This window comes from Gymnodraco acuticeps, unplaced genomic scaffold (assembly GCF_902827175.1).
Source record: "Gymnodraco acuticeps unplaced genomic scaffold, fGymAcu1.1, whole genome shotgun sequence".
Lineage (NCBI taxonomy): Eukaryota > Metazoa > Chordata > Actinopteri > Perciformes > Bathydraconidae > Gymnodraco > Gymnodraco acuticeps.
The window spans coordinates 1,294,784-1,315,824 of NW_022990590.1; the positions used below are offsets into that span (position 1 = coordinate 1,294,784).

General features: G+C 40.9%; 2 protein-coding genes across 7 annotated transcripts in view; one reads left to right on the forward strand and one right to left on the reverse strand.

The window, feature by feature from the left end:
- mdga2a (MAM domain containing glycosylphosphatidylinositol anchor 2a) overlaps positions 1 to 21,041 on the forward strand; it is a 203,606-nt gene that overhangs the window by 28,701 nt on the left and 153,864 nt on the right. The window lies entirely within an intron of this gene.
- Positions 13,046 to 15,721, reverse strand: LOC117554268 (low choriolytic enzyme-like). Its single transcript, XM_034228621.1, has 8 exons — positions 15,586 to 15,721; positions 15,422 to 15,440; positions 15,246 to 15,308; positions 14,949 to 15,095; positions 14,754 to 14,871; positions 13,520 to 13,698; positions 13,359 to 13,440; positions 13,046 to 13,270 (listed from the first exon to the last, which is right to left on the reverse strand). The coding sequence occupies exons 1-8, from the start codon at positions 15,646 to 15,648 to the stop codon at positions 13,120 to 13,122; spliced, it is 822 nt and encodes a 273-aa protein (XP_034084512.1). The 5' UTR covers positions 15,649 to 15,721; the 3' UTR covers positions 13,046 to 13,119.

The window sequence follows — 21,041 nt, forward strand, 5'->3', positions numbered from 1 at the left end:
CCAGGTGCAGTGACTTCCTGGTGTCTTTGCTAGTTGCCTGGTAACCTCAAGGTGACGACAATACTCCTATTAGTCAGTGCTCCTGGCCGAATATCCATCACATAACATGTCAAGTTTATATTAGCCCAGTATCACACATTTAGCTTGAAGAAGATTTACAATCTCTAAAAAATATCACCTCTATCCTTAAAACCTTGATTCTGATAAGAAATCTCCCTGAAATAACCTTTAATGAGGTAATCAACCTTTTTAACAGGTAATGTGTTAATTAGTCAGCTTTAGTTGCCGCTGTTAGGCTGATTTATTTTTACTTTTGCACAGAGCAATGCTTGCAGTTTCCCCAGTCTTAATGCCAAGTTAAACTAATATAGCTCCATCCTAATACTTAGCATACAGATATGAGCGGTATCAATCCTCTCATCTCACTTGCAGCAAGAGATTATTTCCCAAAATGACAAACTGCTTCTTTAGGCAGTGCGTGGGCTTTAATCATTGGCTCCAAATAGGACACACCCAACTTTTACTGATGAGAGGGGAATAATGTCTAAAGTAACTGGATGAAGTAGATCATTTAGAAGTGAATAATCAAAGATATAGAGAAAAATGGTGCAGAGAAAAATGCTGAATTAGGAGAAGTGAAAAGGGAAGAGTTATGGAAGAAAAAGTCTAAGAGGCGATTGTTTCTGTCATCCTTCAGTAGGTGGTCATTGCATGATGCAGAGTTTGTGAGAAAGTCTCCAATGGCTGTAGAAATATGGAGTTTTTATCGAGAGAAAATAAAACAACAGTCATTCTGTATTTTTTCTCGGTATCTGTTTCCTCCTTTCTCCCATGCACATGTTCTTTCTACACCAGGCAAGGCAACATTGCTCAATTTCATGGTCTAATGAGCCTCTCATCGCATGAGCTATCATACTGGCACACAACATGTCAAGTTAGTTATGGGAAGGGGAGGGTGGAACTTCAATTAGTTTCTTGTACTTTCGGGTGTGGAAGACTGCCCACTCAAAACAACTAGCCTGGAAAAAAGACACTAGAGCTACTCAGGAAAAAAAAGATGCTTTCTGTGCTGCAAACTGGGATGGAAACTGAACCCAATCCACCCATAATGTGTTCATTATTGTTTGTTGCCAAAACTATAAACCCATTTTAACAATGTTTCATGGCTGCCAAAACAACAGATTAGCATCCACCTGGTTTCAGCAAACATCCTCACTTTCAGAAGCATAGAGGAAGCTCCTGGTGTCGCACATATGCAAACTCTCACTGGCAGGAAAAACCCACCCACACGCTGAAAGGAATGATGAAAGGATTCATAATCAGAACTGGTGAACTGAAGAAAAAGGCTAATGAGCCTATGCACTGTTGTAATAAACCAGCGCCATTTCACCATTTCTCAACTCACGCTAATGCAGCAGCAGCAGCAGCAGCAGCCATGAAAAACTATCAGTGGTTTCCCAGAGTTATGTGTAGACCACAGGCTAACATGCCTGCCAGCTTCCATTTTCTGCATCGTGAGAAAAACATGAATGCAGCTTTCTAAACCCTAATGTCAAGGGTGGTTGGAAGAACTAGGCGATGCTTTGTTCCAGTTTGTGTCAGAGGCGAAGACATGACAACATAAGGGCATACACACAACACTGCACACTGTTGTTGTCAGGCCCTTTGCTGGAGCAGAGGTTTTTGGATACATCCGTGGTTTGTTAACAGATCACAGGCGCATTACTGCCAAATGCTTGAGAAAAAGTTGCTGTTTCCAACACAGCTCAAATGCATGTTTTGCTTTTCGAAAATAGAAAGTTGCTCCACTTGCTATAAAGGAAAACATGATTAGAGAAGAAGAGGCCAAATATGACTAGCGTACTTATGTTTTTTCTCTCAATTTGGAACATTTTCAAGTGGAAGGAGAGAGTAATTCAGGTCTCCTTGAATGACACGGGACATGTCAGCGCTAAGACGGCACACTGTTCATATGAAAGGAAAAAAAGGTTTTCTCTCCTCTTTGTGAAAATTGTATTGCTTCAATTGTCGGTAGAACCCAGAAGCACTGACCAGACACCCACAAAGGAACTGCCAAATGTTCCTCGAAAGGCCTCCCCCTCCACTGCACACGGTTTGACCTTTCTGCTGATTTAGCATGTCCTTGTGGACAGTGTGTTGTGCCCCAAGATAGAGACGTATATCGCCTGAGTGGACGTTCATGTGCTCTCCAACCCATTCATTCAACGAGAAGAAATTACATTTTCCAATTGTCTGCCGCAAGATGATGGAAGTTCATTGGGGGCAAAGGGATGTGTGGAGAAACACAATAAGCACAGAGTGGATCCCACAAAAATACCATCAGAGTGAATTTCACAGAAAACTATTTTTTCAAAGCACAATCAGAGACTTTTGACCTTTTTTGAGCTTTGTTTTAGTGGTTTAGCCACTTTTGCAAGGAGCTCGATCCCGGCTGTTTGTCATACGCGTCACATTTTCCTGTAAGCAAAACACTGCTGCATTAATTACGGTTTTAATTGGGCGATATACAAATATAGTAGGTTAAAAATATCTTAAATGTGCAAAGCATCTCTGCAGGGATAGTATGTCCTCCTAGGAACATTATGTTGTAAACAAAGCAAAAGAAACGTTTAGATTTTTTTTAAATGTCCCTTTATTGGCTTTATCTAGAAGCGCTAGAAATCTTCGTTGCACACAAAAGTAGACATCCAACCTTTGGGGATTACGCATTAAAACATGACACATCATAAATGTCTGTTGTCCCTTTTATTTATTTTGTTCTCATCTACACACAACTGTGCTGTGATTAAACCACAGTTTGATAGCAAATGGCTTTCCAATATATTGGCTTTAAAGTGCATAGGGCGCCATCAGAAACATCGAAATCAAGCACATCCACATGTATAATCAAGTGAACATCAGAAACAGCTGTGGACAATCACAATCCACCTGGGTTTATTGACAAGTCTACAGAGGACTAATACCTCATTCACACCCACGCAACTCCGGTTCAAGCTCCGTGCTAGAGCTATTCAGGTTCAGAACCGGTTCTTCGGTTTAGCTACGGCTCTTTTCACACCGCCCAGAGTCCGACTGGTGCTGCGTCATTGCGTCATCGTTTGCGTCATGACGTAACCGTTTGCGTGCCTGCTTCATAAAGCCAAACCGCGCGGAAACCCCTCACAGCTCACACCGACAACAACAACAATGGCCGATTGTGCTCCAGCTTCCTCTGTACTTCGGAAGACCAGATTCCCAGTAGGTAGCTGGTCTCTTCAGTGGACCACTGCTGCTTGTTAAGTTTCTCCATCGTTGTGTACAAACTGGATAAAACGCAGGCTTTTTGTTGTTGTTCAGGAGTTGATCTGTCTCTGCCCCCGCCTCGACGTAAGCGTATGTGGTGCTTTTGCTCTAGCCAGACAATTTTTTGGTGCTTGAAACGAACCGGATTCCGGAGCTAAGAGGCTGCTCCGCTGCGGTGTGAACAGGAAAACCCGGTGCTTTTCAAGCTCCAGCTCCGAACCGGCCCTGAAACACCGTTGGTGTGAATGAGGTAAAAGAGAGTGCAGCCCAATTCCACTGTAATGAGCCCAAACAAAGGCATCCTGTCTATCCTGTCTAAAAAACAAGAAAGGTGCTATTTTAAAAAACGCTGGAAAAATGGCCTTGCAAGACTTCTTTGGGATCAAGAACTGTCGCCCACACAGCTGCTCATAGAAGTCAGGCCTATACAACCTTTTTAATTGTCATCTATAATTGCCACATTTCAAGGTAGTAATTATATATTGCAGTAATTATACAATCCCACCTTTAGCACAATAGGACGCACTGATCCACTGCTCACAGTACAGCGTGTTCACATGCACTCACTTTCTTGCTTTTAGTATTTACAATTTGAAGAAAGGGCACTGCTTAGTTCTGAATGTCTGTGCATAACAATCAGACAACACATCCCATCATTTCTTTATGAACATATACTGCTGAGCACAAGTAAAACATGCAAGCATACATACAAACACATACAAACATACATTAATTCTATTTTGTGTTTCTTGTTCCCATAATTCCACCGTAAGCTGCTTTTCTTCATCATTACTCATGTGTTAGCTCCTGAATGTAAAGGGTTTTTATTACAACATTAACCAAAGAAAACAATCAATTAAGTTTATATTGTTTGTTGAAGATACATTTGAGTTTGTATAGGTACTGAGCAGGCTTGGAATTTCGTCATTTTAGGGGCAAGGCCATTTGGCCTTCCCGTTCACATTTTTTTCAAGGGCACAAAGGCCACATGACAGGGCACAAAGGCCGTTTGGTTAAATTACGCTGGTCAATCAACATGACTGAAAAGTGTAGCACTAACGTCAACACCAGTCGTTTTACAAATGGCTGAATAGCAATAGTGTTTCTTTAACGTATACGTTAAGTTCAGCCATAAACCACATAAGTCAGTCATGTATTATATCAAAACCGCTTAGCAAGAAAAATACTAGATTCAAAGGTGACAGCTATCTGCTAGCTTGTAGAAGCAACACTAGATGTAGACCCCTTGAAGGGAACACGTTAGCGCTATCCAAACTAGCTAGCTATCGCTAGTTTTCATGACAAAATGTAACGAGTCAACTTTAAATAGGCTAATACAATGGTAATTACCTATCAATAGTACTTTCTATAAACACGTAAATGTTAAGTCCTTTCAAATACTACCACATACTTCAGTTAAATCATATCAAAACAGCTTGGTCCGCTTGCTTACCTGTGCTTGTCTTGCTCCCGCGGCTGAGGAGGAGGCTGTCGGGCCCCTACAGGCATTTCTGACGGAACAATCACAGCAGAGCAATCGCTCTGATCCACAGGCACGGGACTATCCTACTGCGCGCACTAATATGACTTTACTAGCGTTGTTTACACTGGAACTTTTGACAGGGGCACCAAGGCCACTTTGGCCGTGAATTGCATTTTTTTTCACAGGGCATCACTATGGGCTCAGAACAGTCTCATAATACACACATGCACACAGAAGGATTCAAACTTGTATTTCCGGATCCATACTTGTGTTTTTCAATGCACACACAAATGTATTCCGTTTCATATACATGTAAATAAAATCCAAATACAGAAAAAAGTTTTATATATGTATTTTTTTATCCTCACTTATTAGTTTCCCGTTTAAATCCCCTGCACCTGCAAACACAAACAGCTTTCTGTGCACGGATCGCTTTGCATTCGTGTGTGGGTTTTTTGAGACTCCCCTGACGGTCAGCCGATTCGTACTTGTAATTTTTCTATCTATAGCCAATCAGATGTCTCCTTCATTCTAAGCCAATCACATGAGCGCGCCCCCACGAGGGTAAGATTACTTCATATACGCATTTTGCGCAGTCCGGTCAGCTCGCTAAACAGAGGACGGAGCATCAGGTGATCATGCAGAGCAGCGTGTCTCCATCAGACTCAGCAGCTGATCTGATCTCTCTCTCGCGTCCGGTTATACTTCACTCGCGTTTATGTCCATATCGATCAGATCCAGCTCTCCTGATCGGCCTTTATAGAGAGCACCGATCAAACTATTAAGAGTGAATATCGGCCGATAATGACCGGCGGGGCTCCCCCCCGTTAACAGGTCACTGTCTAGCACTGGCTTCGTAGTGCACTGATCGATTAGGCTAAGCTAACCTAGCTGCTCCCTCCACACTCACAACAACTTCATACAGACATAAATAAAGCAGCTGTATTCGCAATCGCCACACAAGAAACACTCATTTAAAACGGTTTTGCCTGCCGTTGTTGTGTACACAAGCATTCATCAATGGTTTGGAAAGTGGCGCTGTACCTTAATAATATAAAGGCTTGTATTTGCGTGCATTTCCTGTTCGGAAAGTGGCGCTGTACTGAGAGTGGAGGGTGTCCTGAGATTAGCGCCTGCAGGCAGGCTCCATGGAGCTGTCAGCTCCAGACTGCGCAAAATGCGTACATGAAGCGCTACGTCATGAACGCAAGAAATCTACCCTCGTGGGGGCGCGCTCATGTGATTGGCTTAGAATTGAGGAGACATCTGATTGGCTATAGATAGAATTAATTACAAGTACGAATCGGCTGACCGTCAGGGGAGTCTCAAAAAAACAACACGCGAATGCAAAGCGATCCGTGCACAGAAAGCGGGTTGTGTTTGCAGGTGCAGAGGATTTAAACGGAAAACAAATATGTGAGGATCAAAAATACACATGTAAAACTTTTTTCTGTATTTGGATTTGATTTACATGTATATGAAACGGAATACATTTGTGTGTGCTTTGAAAGACACAAGTGTGGATCCGGAAATACAAGTGTGAATTATTTTGCAGATCATGAAATACAAGTGTGAATCCTTCTGTGCGCATGTGTGTATTATGAGACTGTTCTGAGCCCATACATCACGGTCGTGAAATTCCCACCCTGGTACTGAGACTGGTATGAGACTTATCCTTTGCAGAATACAAAGGATAAGTTGTGTTGTGTCTAATATTCGACACAACACAACTTGTGGAATATCTGGCTTTGAATCAATAGGGGTCCAGGCTAAGAAGAAATACCAAGATGTATATGTTTTAAGGCTGGAATTAGAGGTTAATTGCATTTTGTACAACTAACTTTTAAGGTATGTTTTAAGGTTGGTAGCAGATATCAACTTGCTAGTGTTAGCAGCTAGCTGATGTAGTGGTTTCTTTGATAAGCGGCAACCTTACTGTTGTTGATGCTTGACCTGGCTTTATCTCAATACTCTGCTGAAAACTTCTTCAACATCTGTTGCAAAGTGATCTTGTTGTGTCTTTATCCTGCGATGATGCACACAGCTTGAACTCGGGGGTGAAAGAGTGCGGCATGAGGCATCAGTAACTCCCTGTGGATAAACCTCCCAATCTGTCAGGACACCAGCTATTGAGCTCCTTTTGCCTCTCGTCAGCTCACTTGCCTCCGTCAGTGCTTTGATTCTTCCGTTTCACCACTGCCTTCCTCTGATTACTGTCCCAGACACTCCTTCTTAATCCCCGCTCTCATTGTTCCCCTCTCTATTTGTCTCATCTTATCTGCCCTATCCTTTTCCTTCTTAACCGTGTTCCCTCTCTTTCTCATTCTCCACACCTTCTCTCTCCTTCTCTTTATCTTAACCCCTCCATCTCTTCCTCGGTCCCTCTCCTCATCAGACTCACGCGAGGAGCGATGCACAAACGCCATCCCTCGCATCTCCAATGAGTACCTTGTTATCATCTTGTCCCCACAGCGGCTTTCTGTCTGGCTCCATCTCCAGCTCGGATTCCGTCACTAATGGGACCGCATCATTCTCGACAGCTGCAATTCCTCAGCGCCAACAAACAGAGATGTGAACACAGCTCAGAGGGATTGTAGACTAATGCCTCGGTCTGATTTACACATTCACAAAGGTCTTCAACGCAGACAGGTTGGGGTTCTGTTGAAATGCTGCCTGGCCTGCAAAGACAACATGTGTATACAGTATACAGACATGTAAATCTCCACCTCGAAAACTCCTTAAAGTCAAATCAGCCACAATCTCAGGATTGGGGAACACAATGCATGAAATATGCATGAGAATTGAGAATGCAGTGACAGACAGTTACTTGTCAGTGTGCTATTCTAGGTTCAGACATCTAAAAAGTTTTGTATCTGGCTCTCCGGGCTCCTCAGATCCGCATAAGAGAAGCTGAGTGAAACTTCATGAAAGCTTCGGCAGTAGCACATGTTAGAGTTTGGCTGCCTTCGATCTCTCAGCCCGCTAATCGTTTCCACTGGGTCCTGCAGGGCAACAACAAAGACTCCCAGAATTTGTATGCCAATCTGTTACTCCTTTTGATTGCGTCCTTAACTAAGTATACTTGTTTTTGCGAGCTCTGCCTTCATCTCCTTCAAAAAGGGGCACTTAACAGCTGACTTGCTTGTGACCCAGGACAGGCTTTGAAAGCTGAAGCAAAATCGAATGATCTATGCAAACAGCAGTGGTTGCTTTTTATTAAAACTCATGTTAGCTATCACGCTGTATAATTATGATCACGAGGATGCTACTAAATGGTATTTTCCAGCTTTATTCTGTATCAAATGCCATTTGTTGACAACCAATCAAAGCTCACCATCTTGCAATAACAATAGTGATGTGTATGATACTGTCTTCTCCTGAGGAAAGCCTTAAAGACACTCCTGTTACACTTCTGTTCTGTTATACAGTTACACCTGCAACACAACAATCAAAATAGGTTATTTTGCTTTACTGACATTGCAGAGCGCTCTGTCTTCCTGAAGGAAATGGAAATGTGACATCACTATTTAGCATAGTATTAGCTATTATAGCTTTGTCCGGATGATTGTAGAGTTTTCACAAACCCCGTTTCTAAATTAGAGATGGGCCTTTAAAGATTTAACATTTGTAAATGGCTGACAGGTGTAGGCACTCGTATTCAATGTCTATTCAGCAGCAGTACATACAGCAAGTGTTTTGCAAAGCTAGTCTTTTTGGTGCAAAACACCCTATTTATGTTTCCCTAGACAGTGTGTCTTTGCCGAGCTGCTAAAAAAGAGAAAGAGGAAAAGTATTTTACAAAAATTGTGCTCGTTTATTTTTTTCCTCTCTTTATTAAGGCTTACCTTTTAGATGTGTGTTTTCTTCATTTGTCTTTTTAAAGCCATTTCTTTTAGGCAAGTCAAAAGCCTACCTTGTTCACAAAAAAGTGTCCAAGATTGTACTGTCTAAGTAAGATAGTAGCACCACTCACAGTGAACACTTACATTTACTATTGGTGGGTTTTAGGCAGTTCACTCAGCTGTGTGTTGAAGCTTATGGTGTTTGAAGAAAGGCTGGTACACTGATCTGTGTTAATAACGCGGTGGTAGGAGCCGCTCAGCCAGCCAGCGGTTATGGCCTGCGGGCATATTACTTGTGACATCACAGATCAGACTGCATTTGGACCGCGATCAGCCTCTTCTCATTAGAGCGGACAACTTACAGGAGACCCCGGTCATACACGCTGTCCTTTAGAGTGCGGTCAAAGAGCATCCGTAAGAGCCTTAACGCTGTTACCAAGCATCCGTAGTGTTACGTAACATACTGCAAATCAGGCTTCCATTTCATGTTTCAATGTTTAATAAGGCTCCAGTAACGGCAAAAACCAAGGGAGGCACATGAGCGAACAATCAAAGGAAAGATAAAATATTCCATTCGATGTGTTGGAGTTTACGTCAGCCTCACAGTCCAGAGAGATGCTTACATTGAACGTTCAACGATTATTATTTATTTCCCGCCACACTGTGTTCCGGTGGTGACCTGTTTGTACTTCAGTCAAGGGATCCCAGGCTCATTGGTAATCTTATTTTAATCAGGATTTGCAGAAAAGACTCAAATGTATAGCAGGCCAAAAAGTCTCCTGGAGCTTCTTGGAGCGTGAACAGAGCTGCAGCGTTAAATATTTCAGTAAACACGTAGATTTTAAATATATTTAATGTGTCCATCTGAAGTATACACATTCACTGGCTTTCTCAGAGTACTGCCGTGCCATGACCTCTTTAGCTGCATTTAAGCCAAACCACCGGAGAAATACATGCGATGCTGTCGTGATTGCTAGTGCATTCAAACATCATGGGAGAATATACATTTGCATAATAGGAAAACTATGGTCTCCCCCCACACCTATGCCAAACTTTCTCACCCAACACTGCTCTCTCTTACTGGGGCTGAATACAGAAGCACAGGTGTGTGTTCCTTTTTAATGTCTGGAACTCATGCACCACCATGAAATAGGAGTTTTATTTTGAACATGACTCAACTCATAGATGCAACAAAGCCTCCAGAAGAGTAGGGGGCAGTACGAAACCTCAAAAGCAATGGTTGGATCTGCCATAAAACGAAAAAATATGTTGAGGCTCTGCTTTGACAGATAGTGCAAGCTGCTGCTGCAAGAAATATCCTGGGGATGGACTGAAATAAACACAGAAAAAGCTGCTGTAATACAGCCAGAAATGAGCGAGGGAATGAGCTATACTAAAGTTATGATTTTAGTTGGCTTGCTTATGGGGCTTCTGCTATATTCTGAAATTGTCATTAGTAATAAAGTCATAATTGGACAGGGTTCTCTGAGTCATATCTGAGTGTTTTAGCATCTCCAGTTCATAAGCTGCATTGGACTCCAATGCTTCCCTCTGAAAAGCATGAGGAAGCAGGTGTGAGCTGACTTCTTTTATCGGCGATGGTGAAGTTAACAACTGTGGGTCAAATGGGCCAAACAATGGTGAGATTCATGCACACTCAGAAATGTTTTCAGATAAGCTCAGTTGAAACGCAGCACAAAGACGTTGCCTTAACCGCTAAAACAATCTGGGTTTTGTGTGTCAGATGACCAGAAAGTCTGAATGACGTACTACAAAATCAGCAATAATGTCATGCACAGCAGACTTTAGGACACTTTGAACTTTCCTTGAAATATTAAGACTTCATTGTACTTAAATAACTTGCATTTGGAATAGAGGCCAAGTGTTTGTGACATCTTTGGAGTTTATTCATGCACAGATGGATGCATACGGGCATGCTTGGTGGCAGCTTTTGCAAATTAACTTATTTTTCTTGAAACACAATTACTTTATTGTAATAAAATGATGATGTTATTCTCATAATATATGAACTTTGTTCTTAAAAGGGTAAACACAGATATGTTGGCTATGATTTGAATGTGCAGCAGACTATATGAACATGAGCTTTATATTTTGACATATATCAAAAAATACATTTCCCCATAAGCGAATGCATTAAAATCTACTCTGGGAGGACCCCAAGACTTTTCATCAATGTTGATATCTACAGCCTTATACAGAACGATAACACTGGGTAGGATTTCAAAGGGTGGAAACCAGAAAACACATTGAAGAGTGTGGGATGTGGAAAAGTGAAAAAAGAAACGGAATGTCTCTGCAGTGTTGGGGAGTGGGAGCCTGGTTTATCTTTCTGAGAGCTCTGCAAAATCTCGCTGTATGTGCTGCAGTGCTGATTCATTCTGATATAACGCTAGTCTTCACTTGTGTACAAATCCCAAACTTAATTACCATGAGCCAAAATGGAAATGACCTCAATTATGAAGATTCTGCCACACATTTGCCCTTCAGTCTTTTTTGGATCCAGTTCAATTAATCAGTGTGTCGTTTGCCAACGTTTCCAAAACTTGTATTTAATATTGATATGGACTAATGGAAAAAATAGTAATGAGAAATATAATACTTTCAGTTTTAGTTGCAGTCACACTTAACTACATAAGTACAAAGTTATTCAGAACATATGGCAACAAATGTAATGTTCTGTAACTATTGTAATCATACAAGATGTTCATTGATGTTCTTTAGAATTAATTGAATTACCTGATTCAGACTAAGCATATTTTCAAGAAATAAAATCTAACATAGTGTATACTTAGTTATTTTTTCACTGACAGTTTTTTAGGTAATCCATAAAGTTGGGTGGTTTGCTAGAAACATTAACAAGAAGAACGGTCCAAATCGAAGCAGCAGATCCCAAGATATAATCAATCAATCAATCAATGTTTATTTATATAGCTCAATATCACAAATGTTACATTTGTCTCAGTGGACTTCACAGTTTGTACAGAATATCAGGATGACAATATGACACCCTCTGTCCTTAGACCCTCACATCGTACAAGGAAACACTTCCAGAGAAAACCCACAGTTTAAAGGGGAACATGGGAGAAACCTCAGGGAGAGCAACAGAGGAGGGATCCCTCTCCCAGGACGGACAGACGTGCAATAGATGCCGTGTGTAAATCGAAGAGATAATACATTTTACAGCATATGTAATGTTAGGATGTTAATGTTTGGAAATGCATGTGTCTGTAATAAGAAGATGAATCCACGAGGATGTCAGCTACAATCCTGTGGAAGCCATCAGGGAAGCAGCATGACGAGACCCAAGGCAGGACCGCAGAGACAGGCAATTTGATTATGTATGTGCATCCGATCATCAGATCAAGGGGGAGTGCTGGGGAACTCCAGTTCGAAACCCGCTCCTGCCGCCACTGCGTCAGGCCGTTGTGTCCTTGGGCAAGACACTTCACCCGGATTTGCTCCTGTGGGTAATGTCCACAGTACATGTATAATACCAATGTGTACTTGTAAAAGCGCCTTGATGACCTCGAGGCGTGAAGATGGACGGTGTGGCGCAGTGCGCTGTGCAATGTTCATCAGATCAAGGGGTGAAACCCGCCGCTGCTGCGTCTGTAAAGCCGGTGTGTCCTTGGGCAAGACACTTTACCTGAACTTGCTCCTGTGGGTATTGTCCACAGTATCTGACCATTGCATGTATGATATATGTGTAATGTGTGTATATGTAAAGCGCTTTGAGTCATTGAAAAAGCGCTATAATAAATGTAAGGAATTATTATTATTATTATTAATAGGGAAAGTGCTGTACCTGTATGTTTCTTGTTTGTTTCTTTGCCATGTGATTATGTGGTCTCTGTTCTGTGTCTATGACTGATTGACCTGAATGTTTTATGTGTATTATCTCGATGCCCAAGACAACTTTCTCCTAAGGGAGACAATAAAGCTCTATCTTATCTTATCTTATCTATTATGCTGCAACTCTACTGCGCTGCTAGCCGCAGATAGCCCCGCAAGTCAGCGGCAAGCTAACTACCGGGGAACTATTGAGAGCTCCACGATCCGCCATTGCTGTAAAAAAACTGGTCCATTGGAGTGAACGGAGATGTCGTAACTCTTCTATCTATATGGCGCTGGTGAGGGATATAATGCCTTGAAGCCCTTATTTTGCAGCCAGACTTCCCAGAATGCGTCTCTTAAGTGTATTTGGTTTGACCTTTCCTTCATTGTAAACATCCGTCACACTTTTTGCCTCTAATTTACGATTTGTATTCTCTAAAGTTTAACTAGCTACATTTAGTTGATTGCTAAGTTTGGAAGACCCTTTTAAATGTAGATCTGGCTATTACCAAAGAACACAACATTGCAAAATAAGGCGCACTGTTAAGTAAAAGACAAAAGATGAATGAGATCAAACAGTTTTATTGTCATACTTTCACATTACAAATATAATGTCAGAATGAACACACACTGCAGTCATCCTCTATTAGAGTTTTTTTTAGCACATTGGTACAGCCTGTTGATCCTCACAATGTCGATGTCGCTCAGTCGTTTACTCTTCCCCATGGTGACAGAGGCGTCAGGGATGGGGGTAATGGTCACTGCATTATTCTTTCCAAGGGCTCTCCTACAGATTTGAGAAAAAAAGACAATCATTAATGCGTTTCTAAAATAGAATTTGGTTCGGCTTGCTCTGTCTTGAATCAGTATTTTACCTTGTATAATGCATAATAGAGGTGTAGTCATATGGCGTGTTGAGGTTATCAGTGTCAAACTTTTTGAATTGGAACTTAAAATCTAGGGACATAAAAAGATTAGTAAGTAGCTTCCAGACTAAGAAATCAATCAATCATAAATGACGCTGTGAGAGCCTTACGTTTCATGATGTTTTCGAAGTTGATTTTGACATACTGGTCGCGGTCGCTCCTCATGTGCTCGTGGTAGAAACCCAGCGTGTGCAGCAGTTCGTGCTGGATGATGCCGTGATCTATGCAGCCAAACTTCTGCAGTGTCAACGTCTGCTTGTCTCCAATATAACCTGGTGTCGTCGCACAGCTAATAGTAGAAAGTGAAAGAGAGACAGGGATAATATATATGCAACATGCAACTTTACATTTGACTAATACATTTATATCTTTTTGTTGTTGTAACCCTGTATGTACATTCCTTAATTATAAGCTTTTCGATGATTGGAGAGTTTTCTGTCGGATTCAAGCAACAGGTGAAATCAGCTGTTGTGAAGCTAAACTTGCAAACTTGTAGGTTGTCAGTAATAAAATAAATATTGGTTTCACATTGGACACAAACAGTGGTGTCCTGGATGAAGTTCCATGCTTATTTATGCCATCAAACTCAACCATTGCCCTCCCTTTGAGTACTTTCTCACATGCTATATTTGTTTTTATAATCATGTAACTTTCAAAAACGTTTAATATACTACGTCAGTTGCTCTTCACGTTGAACTTATGCCACATCACAAAAAACGATGACATTTTCAATGGCAACTGGGCTGCTTATTGCAGGCTGATGGTGAATTCTGAGGATTTCGAGGGCACTGACAAATGTTAAGGTGGATTTTTTTGCCAACTTCAGAGAATTGGGAAAGATGTGAATAAGTACTTCCTGTCACAAATTCAAGAATGATACTGTAAAATGCTGTAACCCCCCCCCCCTCTCCATCATCACAACCAGACCCCTAGACTAAAAGTCACATATCCATTTTTCATGTGCTTTTTTGTAGTTTTGCATCTCTTTGTAGTTGTTTTGCATATCTTATAGACATATGTCTTTGTAGTCACATTCCTTTACAAAGATATACTGAACACTAGAACATGAAAATATTATAGTAAACCACAAAATAAATCCTGAGATGCAGAGCTGTTTTGCTGACAAACTGGTTTACAAAGCCATTCTAAAGTAACTATATTTTTATGAAATATTGCTGATAAGTAAAATCAATGGATAGTTAACTGAATAATCTTGTGTTTAAAAATACAACAGTTTTTCAAACTTTAAATGTATTTAACTACATTTTACTCCAACACATGACTTATCTTGACAGTCCTACTACTTTTTTGCACTTTAAATGTATACTTTAGTCATTGACTCACCCAAATCTCGGTACAATGTCCAGGTATGCTGTCTGTCTTGCACGTGGAATGTAGCGAATGCAGGTATTGTCCTCAATGCCCTTCATGGCGTACAAAATTGTTCTCTTCTCGCTTTGGTCTACAAGTGCAAATAGTTCATCACAGATTCAGAATTTTTAAAAGAGATGTGCATAATTTTAAAAAGTAAAAACCTACCATATTTAGAGCTCAGAACATAAGGGACTTCCACATTCCCGTTAGCAGACTTTGGCCAGCGACAGTTGTAGGGTTTCCTTTTACACTTCATCGCATTCCTGGTTCTCGGTATAATCAGGTCTCCCTCCAGCATAAATTCAGTGGATCCTATTGGAAGAAGCAAAAACATCATCCAAATCAAGCTGTTTGTGTTTCAGTATATGTGGTCTATATAATGCAATATAGGAGTTCTGCGCTAACATTGTGAGAAACTAATGTTCCTGCGCCGTCCTTCTACTATCAGAATTGAATACGCACCGTTGTTCATCCGCAAAATAGTCGTGGTTATATCCTCCGTGTCTGATTGATCCATTAAGATCTCTAAATGCAAGCAAAGCAGAAGTCATGTTACTCTGTTTTTCACACAGTTTTATAACTGATATATTTCGTCTGTTAGCAAGGGCAAACAGATGCACTGAGGTTCGATCACTTACCACTCTCAGCACCATAATCCTGTGACAAAGTAAAAAAACAACATTTTACTTCAACTTAAACTCACTTTAGTTCAATAAACTGGATAAAGATAGATAATGTTGAAAATGTGCAATTCATTTAACACAGAGCAGCTGTTGTTAATATTTAGTGAGTCATTTCTTACACTTCCATCTTGAGCGTTGCAGAGGCCCAGAAGCAGGAGAAGGAGAAGAGAAACCATTTTCATCTTGAGGTGCTGATGCTCGGTCTCACTGGGGACTGATGCTGGAGTCCAGACCAGGCAGAGTTTATATACTGTGTGTGTGTGACGTGTGTGTGTGTGGTGTGTGTGTGTGTGTGTGTGTGTGTGTGTGTGTGTGTGTGTGTGTGTGTGTGTGTGTGTGTGTGTGTGTGTGTGTGTGTGTGTGTGTGTGTGTGTGCGTGCGTGCACGCGCGTGCGTGCGTGCGTGCATGTGTGTGTGTGTTCAATGGGCTCCGTCTTAGACACACAGTGGATGGGAATGCCCGACCCACTGTTGCCACACAGGGATAATCTTATTCTGGAGGGATTACTACGGCCACAGGCTGCTGTCGGCCCGCTTAGCATCACATTTCAGAACGCCTTTTTTTTAACCAGCGGGGGATCTGCCCATGAGATTGCGCCTGTCCCTAAGTTTTATCCTAAAAGAAAACAGATTCAAACAATGCTCCTGGAATGTTCCTATTACATATTTGCAAGCTCTGTGGTAATATAGCTTTTTCCTAAAAGACAGAAGAATAAAAGTAGTTTTCAGTGCTAAATAATTCAGGGGGAGTGTTATTTTATTATTTGTAGTGTTTCAAATTACAGTCAATACAATTATTGGTGGAGTCAATCAACACTTGGCAACCATATTGATAATAGATATATAAAAGATTAGGTGGTTTGAGGCTGTACAATTTGATTATTTCTGCTTTGCTTTGTTATAAATAACAATATATTGAATAGCTTTGGGTTTCGGACCACTAGTTGAGCAACTTAACCTTCCCTTTAGCTGTAGGGAAAATATAATGGGTCATTTTTATAGTTTTCTGCCATTTTATTCAATTAACACTAGAACCGCCAGAGGTCGCTGTATACCTAAAACCGCCAACGGGTAAAATGTACCCGCTATTTATTTTCAAGGTACAATGTTCTTTTATTTATCATACAGAACAGTGAGTTTTGATCGCACAGTTTTGATCGCACATATGATATAGTTTGTGCATGAAGTATAAAATATCGCTACCAGGGCTGATTTAAACGCTTGGTGTTAGACTTATGTTTTGTTTAGGTACAAATCTCTCTATCTATAACTATCTATCTATCTATAACTATCTATCTATCTATCTGTAATGTTCTGTTCTATGGACATATAATTGTCTACATAAACAGACGACGCGGACTACTTCTCTCATTCCGAGTGTCCATCTTTATTCAACTGGCACGTAACCTGCACATGCATTACGTCCTCAACGTGAGTTCAGTCATCCAAGATCTTGTATTCTCCAAGATGTTAAACTATCTATATCTATCTATCTATCTATCTATCTATCTATCTATCTATCTCTCTCTCTCTCTCTCTCTCTTTCTCTCTCTCTCTCTCTCTCTCTCTCCTCTCTCTCAATCTCTCCCTCTCTCTCTCTCAATCTCTCTCTCTCTCTCTCTCTCTCCTCTCTCTCTCTCTCTCTCTCTCTCTCTCTCTCTCTCTCACTATCTATCTATCTATCTCTCTCTCTCAATCTATAAGGAACCGCAGTTTTTGGCGATTTTTTCAATCTGACTTCATATTGACAATTGTTAACAACTGAGGGTGCTACATAACACACTTTCAGGAAAAGTCACGGACTGGGAGACTTTAATATGTTATTGAAAAAAAGTTAGGCCTACATACAATCAAAAAACAGCTGCGGGTAAAATGTACCCGTTGGCGGTTCTAGTGTTAATTGCCCAATTGTGTCAGCCCACATTTCCAAATAAACCTAAAGATCTTTTCACTGAGTGTTCAGAGGAAGAAGTAGAACAATAACAGTTGCTTAATTTGACCAAAATATTCACTGAAAATGACTTAACAATCCTTTATACAATCTAAAAAGTGATGAGTATTATAATAATGATAATGAGGTGCTGTAGAAAGAGGGACAAAAACATCCTCTGCAGTTTTATTACTGTGTGAATAGTGTAATTTTGGCTCTGTATTTTCTTTTTCCCTCTCATCTTGTTTATACCACATTTTAATATTCTTATTTCAAGAGAGAATACATGCAGTACAATAAAAGGATTTTTTTTAAAAAGCTGCTGAGGGAGCTTCTCTTTCTCTCTGCTGTTTTTTTAATATTCCAAAGTGTGACTTATTCGCTTTTGCTATCAGAACAAAAGCCCTTTTTCATTCAAGGCATTAGCACTTAAGAGCTTGATCAAATCAAATCAAATCAAGTTTTATTTATATAGCACATTTATAAACGATTTTTGGTCGAGCCAAAGTGCTGTACATATAATAAAAATAGCCTACAGTAGAGACACTTTACAGCAAATACAACAGCACAGATTGTTCAGAATATCAGTATGAGAAAAACGACACCCTCTGTCCTTAGACCCTCACATCGTACAAGGAAAAACTTCCAGAGAAAACCCACAGTTTAAGGGGAAAAAATGGGAGAAACCTCAGGGAGAGCAACAGAGGAGGGATCCCTCTCCCAGAACGGACAGACATGCAATAGATGCCGTGTGTAAATCGAAGAGATAATACATTTTACAGCATATAGACCGAATGTTAGGAAATGCATGTGTCTGTAATAATAAGATGAATCCACGAGGATGTCAGCTACAATCCTGAGGAAGCCATCAGGGAAGCAGCATGACGAGACCCAAGGCAGGACCGCAGAGACAGATTCAGCCACGACCCGAAACATCCACGACTTAATCCATAACTCAGGATAGAGGATCCAAGACACAGGACTACAGCAAGAGGATCAGCCTCGACTCCGGATCCCGGCGTAGATATAGATACAAAACAAGAAAAAAGATTTGGCTGGGTTAATCGGAACAAGAGAATACACAGACACAGACAGAGAGGGAAAAGGTCATTGGATAAAAGTTATTCTTGATAACCCTCTAGAAAGATCTCATGAACTTCCCCACTCAATCTATCAAGACCCGAGCAGTTCTATTAGATATAGGATAAGAAACAGAGATAGGGAGCACAACAACCTATCTCTTCGTCAGATGCACTCCCCCTTTTGATCACCAACAACTGCAGTGCTACTGACACTATCAGTGCACCTCTTAACACACACAAACACACATCCTATTAAACTTAACAGCCACTGCTGCCTTTACAAGCATTTAGATTCCACAAAGAGCTTTTTAGTTTACGCTGGATGTGACTGTACTGTTATGACTCTCTATTTAAAATGTGTTGTTTCAAATAAATAGCAATTAGTGGCTGGCTGTAAAGTGCTGTAGAGTCATTATTGAAGCGCTGCTGCTGCTACTGCATCAGTCCTCAGCTGGAAAACTCTGAGCCTTGGCCACCCCACTGTGATGCACAAAAAAAACCCAAATCCAGAAATGGGTTATTTAGAAAGATGCGTATTCAGATTGATTAGATGCCTCGCTAATACATCATCAGCTTCCTGTGGATTGTTTACCAGAGAAGAGGGATGCTGTCTGGCTTCATGGCGCCATAAACAGCTTTAGGATCTGATTTCGCATGTCAAGGCCGGCAGCTCCAAACACAGATTCCATCAGGGCAACCTTTATATGATGTGGCCCATCGTTGTACATCACAATAATGTGGCATTTATTATCGGGGAATAGAAATTGCACCGTGTGTGTGTTTGTGTGTACGTTTTAAAGAGAGATGGACTGTAGGTGCCGTAATTGTGAACTCCATTTACTGCAAGTCCAATAAAGCCATATGGAACTGTGCATTTTACAATGTTTGCATCATGCATGGGTTTAAATGTGTCTGTGTGTGTCTGCCTGTCCAATTGTGGAGATCCGCATGGATGCACAGGTAATCCAATTTGTGTTTGAGAGACAGAGCAGAGCGTGGGTAATGCTCAATGATGTACGACCCATCCTTTTGGTTGAGCTTTATTCCTAATGCCCCTGACTGCAGGGGGAGGTAGATCTTATTCAATTGGCTGTCAGTGTAGAGCCACCCACACACAAAAACATTTTCTTTTCCAAAGTTGTGGACTTTGTTAACGGGAGGAGAAGATTTAGAAAAACATCAGCAGATTGTAGGAATTTTTCAGTGTCATTTTAAGCTTTTGTTTTTTATCCTTTTCTCTTTGTCTTCATAGATCCATGTTGGTTTTTCAAAGTCAGGAAACAACAGTTCCATTGTTCTTTAAGTTTATTTTGTTTGGCTCAGATATCTTTAAAACATGTTTCTGAAGGGTTTGGCTCGAAATACCAAACAGTTCATGCATTGTAGCAGGGGCGGATCTACGGGGGGGCAAGGGGGGAAGCTTCCCCCCCACTGCACCCCTAACTTTTGTGTCCCTAAAACTGTACTTGTAGAAACAAACCTACACTATATCCACAAGCTTCTCAAGCAACGAAACAAGCAGTTCATTAATTAAAAGTGAATCATTTTAAATATCATCTTAGGCCCGTTAAAAACGTAGCTACGGCCCTGCAATAAACTGCGGAGTGGCGTTCACACAGACCGCGGCTCACACAGCTGCAGAGAGACCGAGCTGTCCCAGCACCTGAATGTGGATCAGCTTCCCCTGAGAGCATTTCCCCTTCGACTGGTTTTGTTTTTAATAAGGACGAGAGCTTGAAACTAAATATTAATAAAACGCTGCCGTTTGAATCGATAGCGTTTAACAGACGATCGCTGTTTGGGACGTTACGTTACACAATACTATGCAGACAGCGCTAGCTGGGAGATCAATCACTTTATTTGCTAAACTATGCGGTACTATTAAATCCACGTATAATACACATCACAGCAATGAGGCCTGATAAATTAAACCAGGATACATCCTTTACCGTCAAACTGGATCTAAACACAGCTGCCTGTGTGCGCTTGATAAATACTTTCTGATTTTATATTTATTATAGGCTATGCTACTTATTAGCTACATGGCCCTAACGTGTAAAGTTATACAAGCATTTGTACCAGTGCTTTTCACAAGTAGAGTCTTGCAGGACAGAGTAGCTGGAGTGATTCAACAACAACAAAAATACATAGGCCTATCTGAGAAGTGATCAGGATGAGTAGAAAGAGGAAAAGGAAAAGACAGTAGGCTACACTGAAGAGACCAGGAGGGTCAGAGCAGGAGAAAGCCAGGAGGAGATGAAGACATTAGTGAAGAAGAAGAAATGTATGTGAGGAATAAAGATGAAGTATCAGAAAGAGGGACAGAGGCAGGGATCAGGAGGCAGATGAGACTCCAGCTGGACCACATGATATGTTTTTATTCTTCTTGCATACATATTCCATTACAGCAGCACAATCTAGCGGCTCTTAGTATTGACAAATATGTATTGAAATGTGTTGCTGCACAGGTCACCTTTAGCTCTCTTAAGAGATGGGTGATGTTATTTGTGTGCTTAATTATACCTAAGTACTTTTACTGTACTTACAGTAAACATAATTCTAG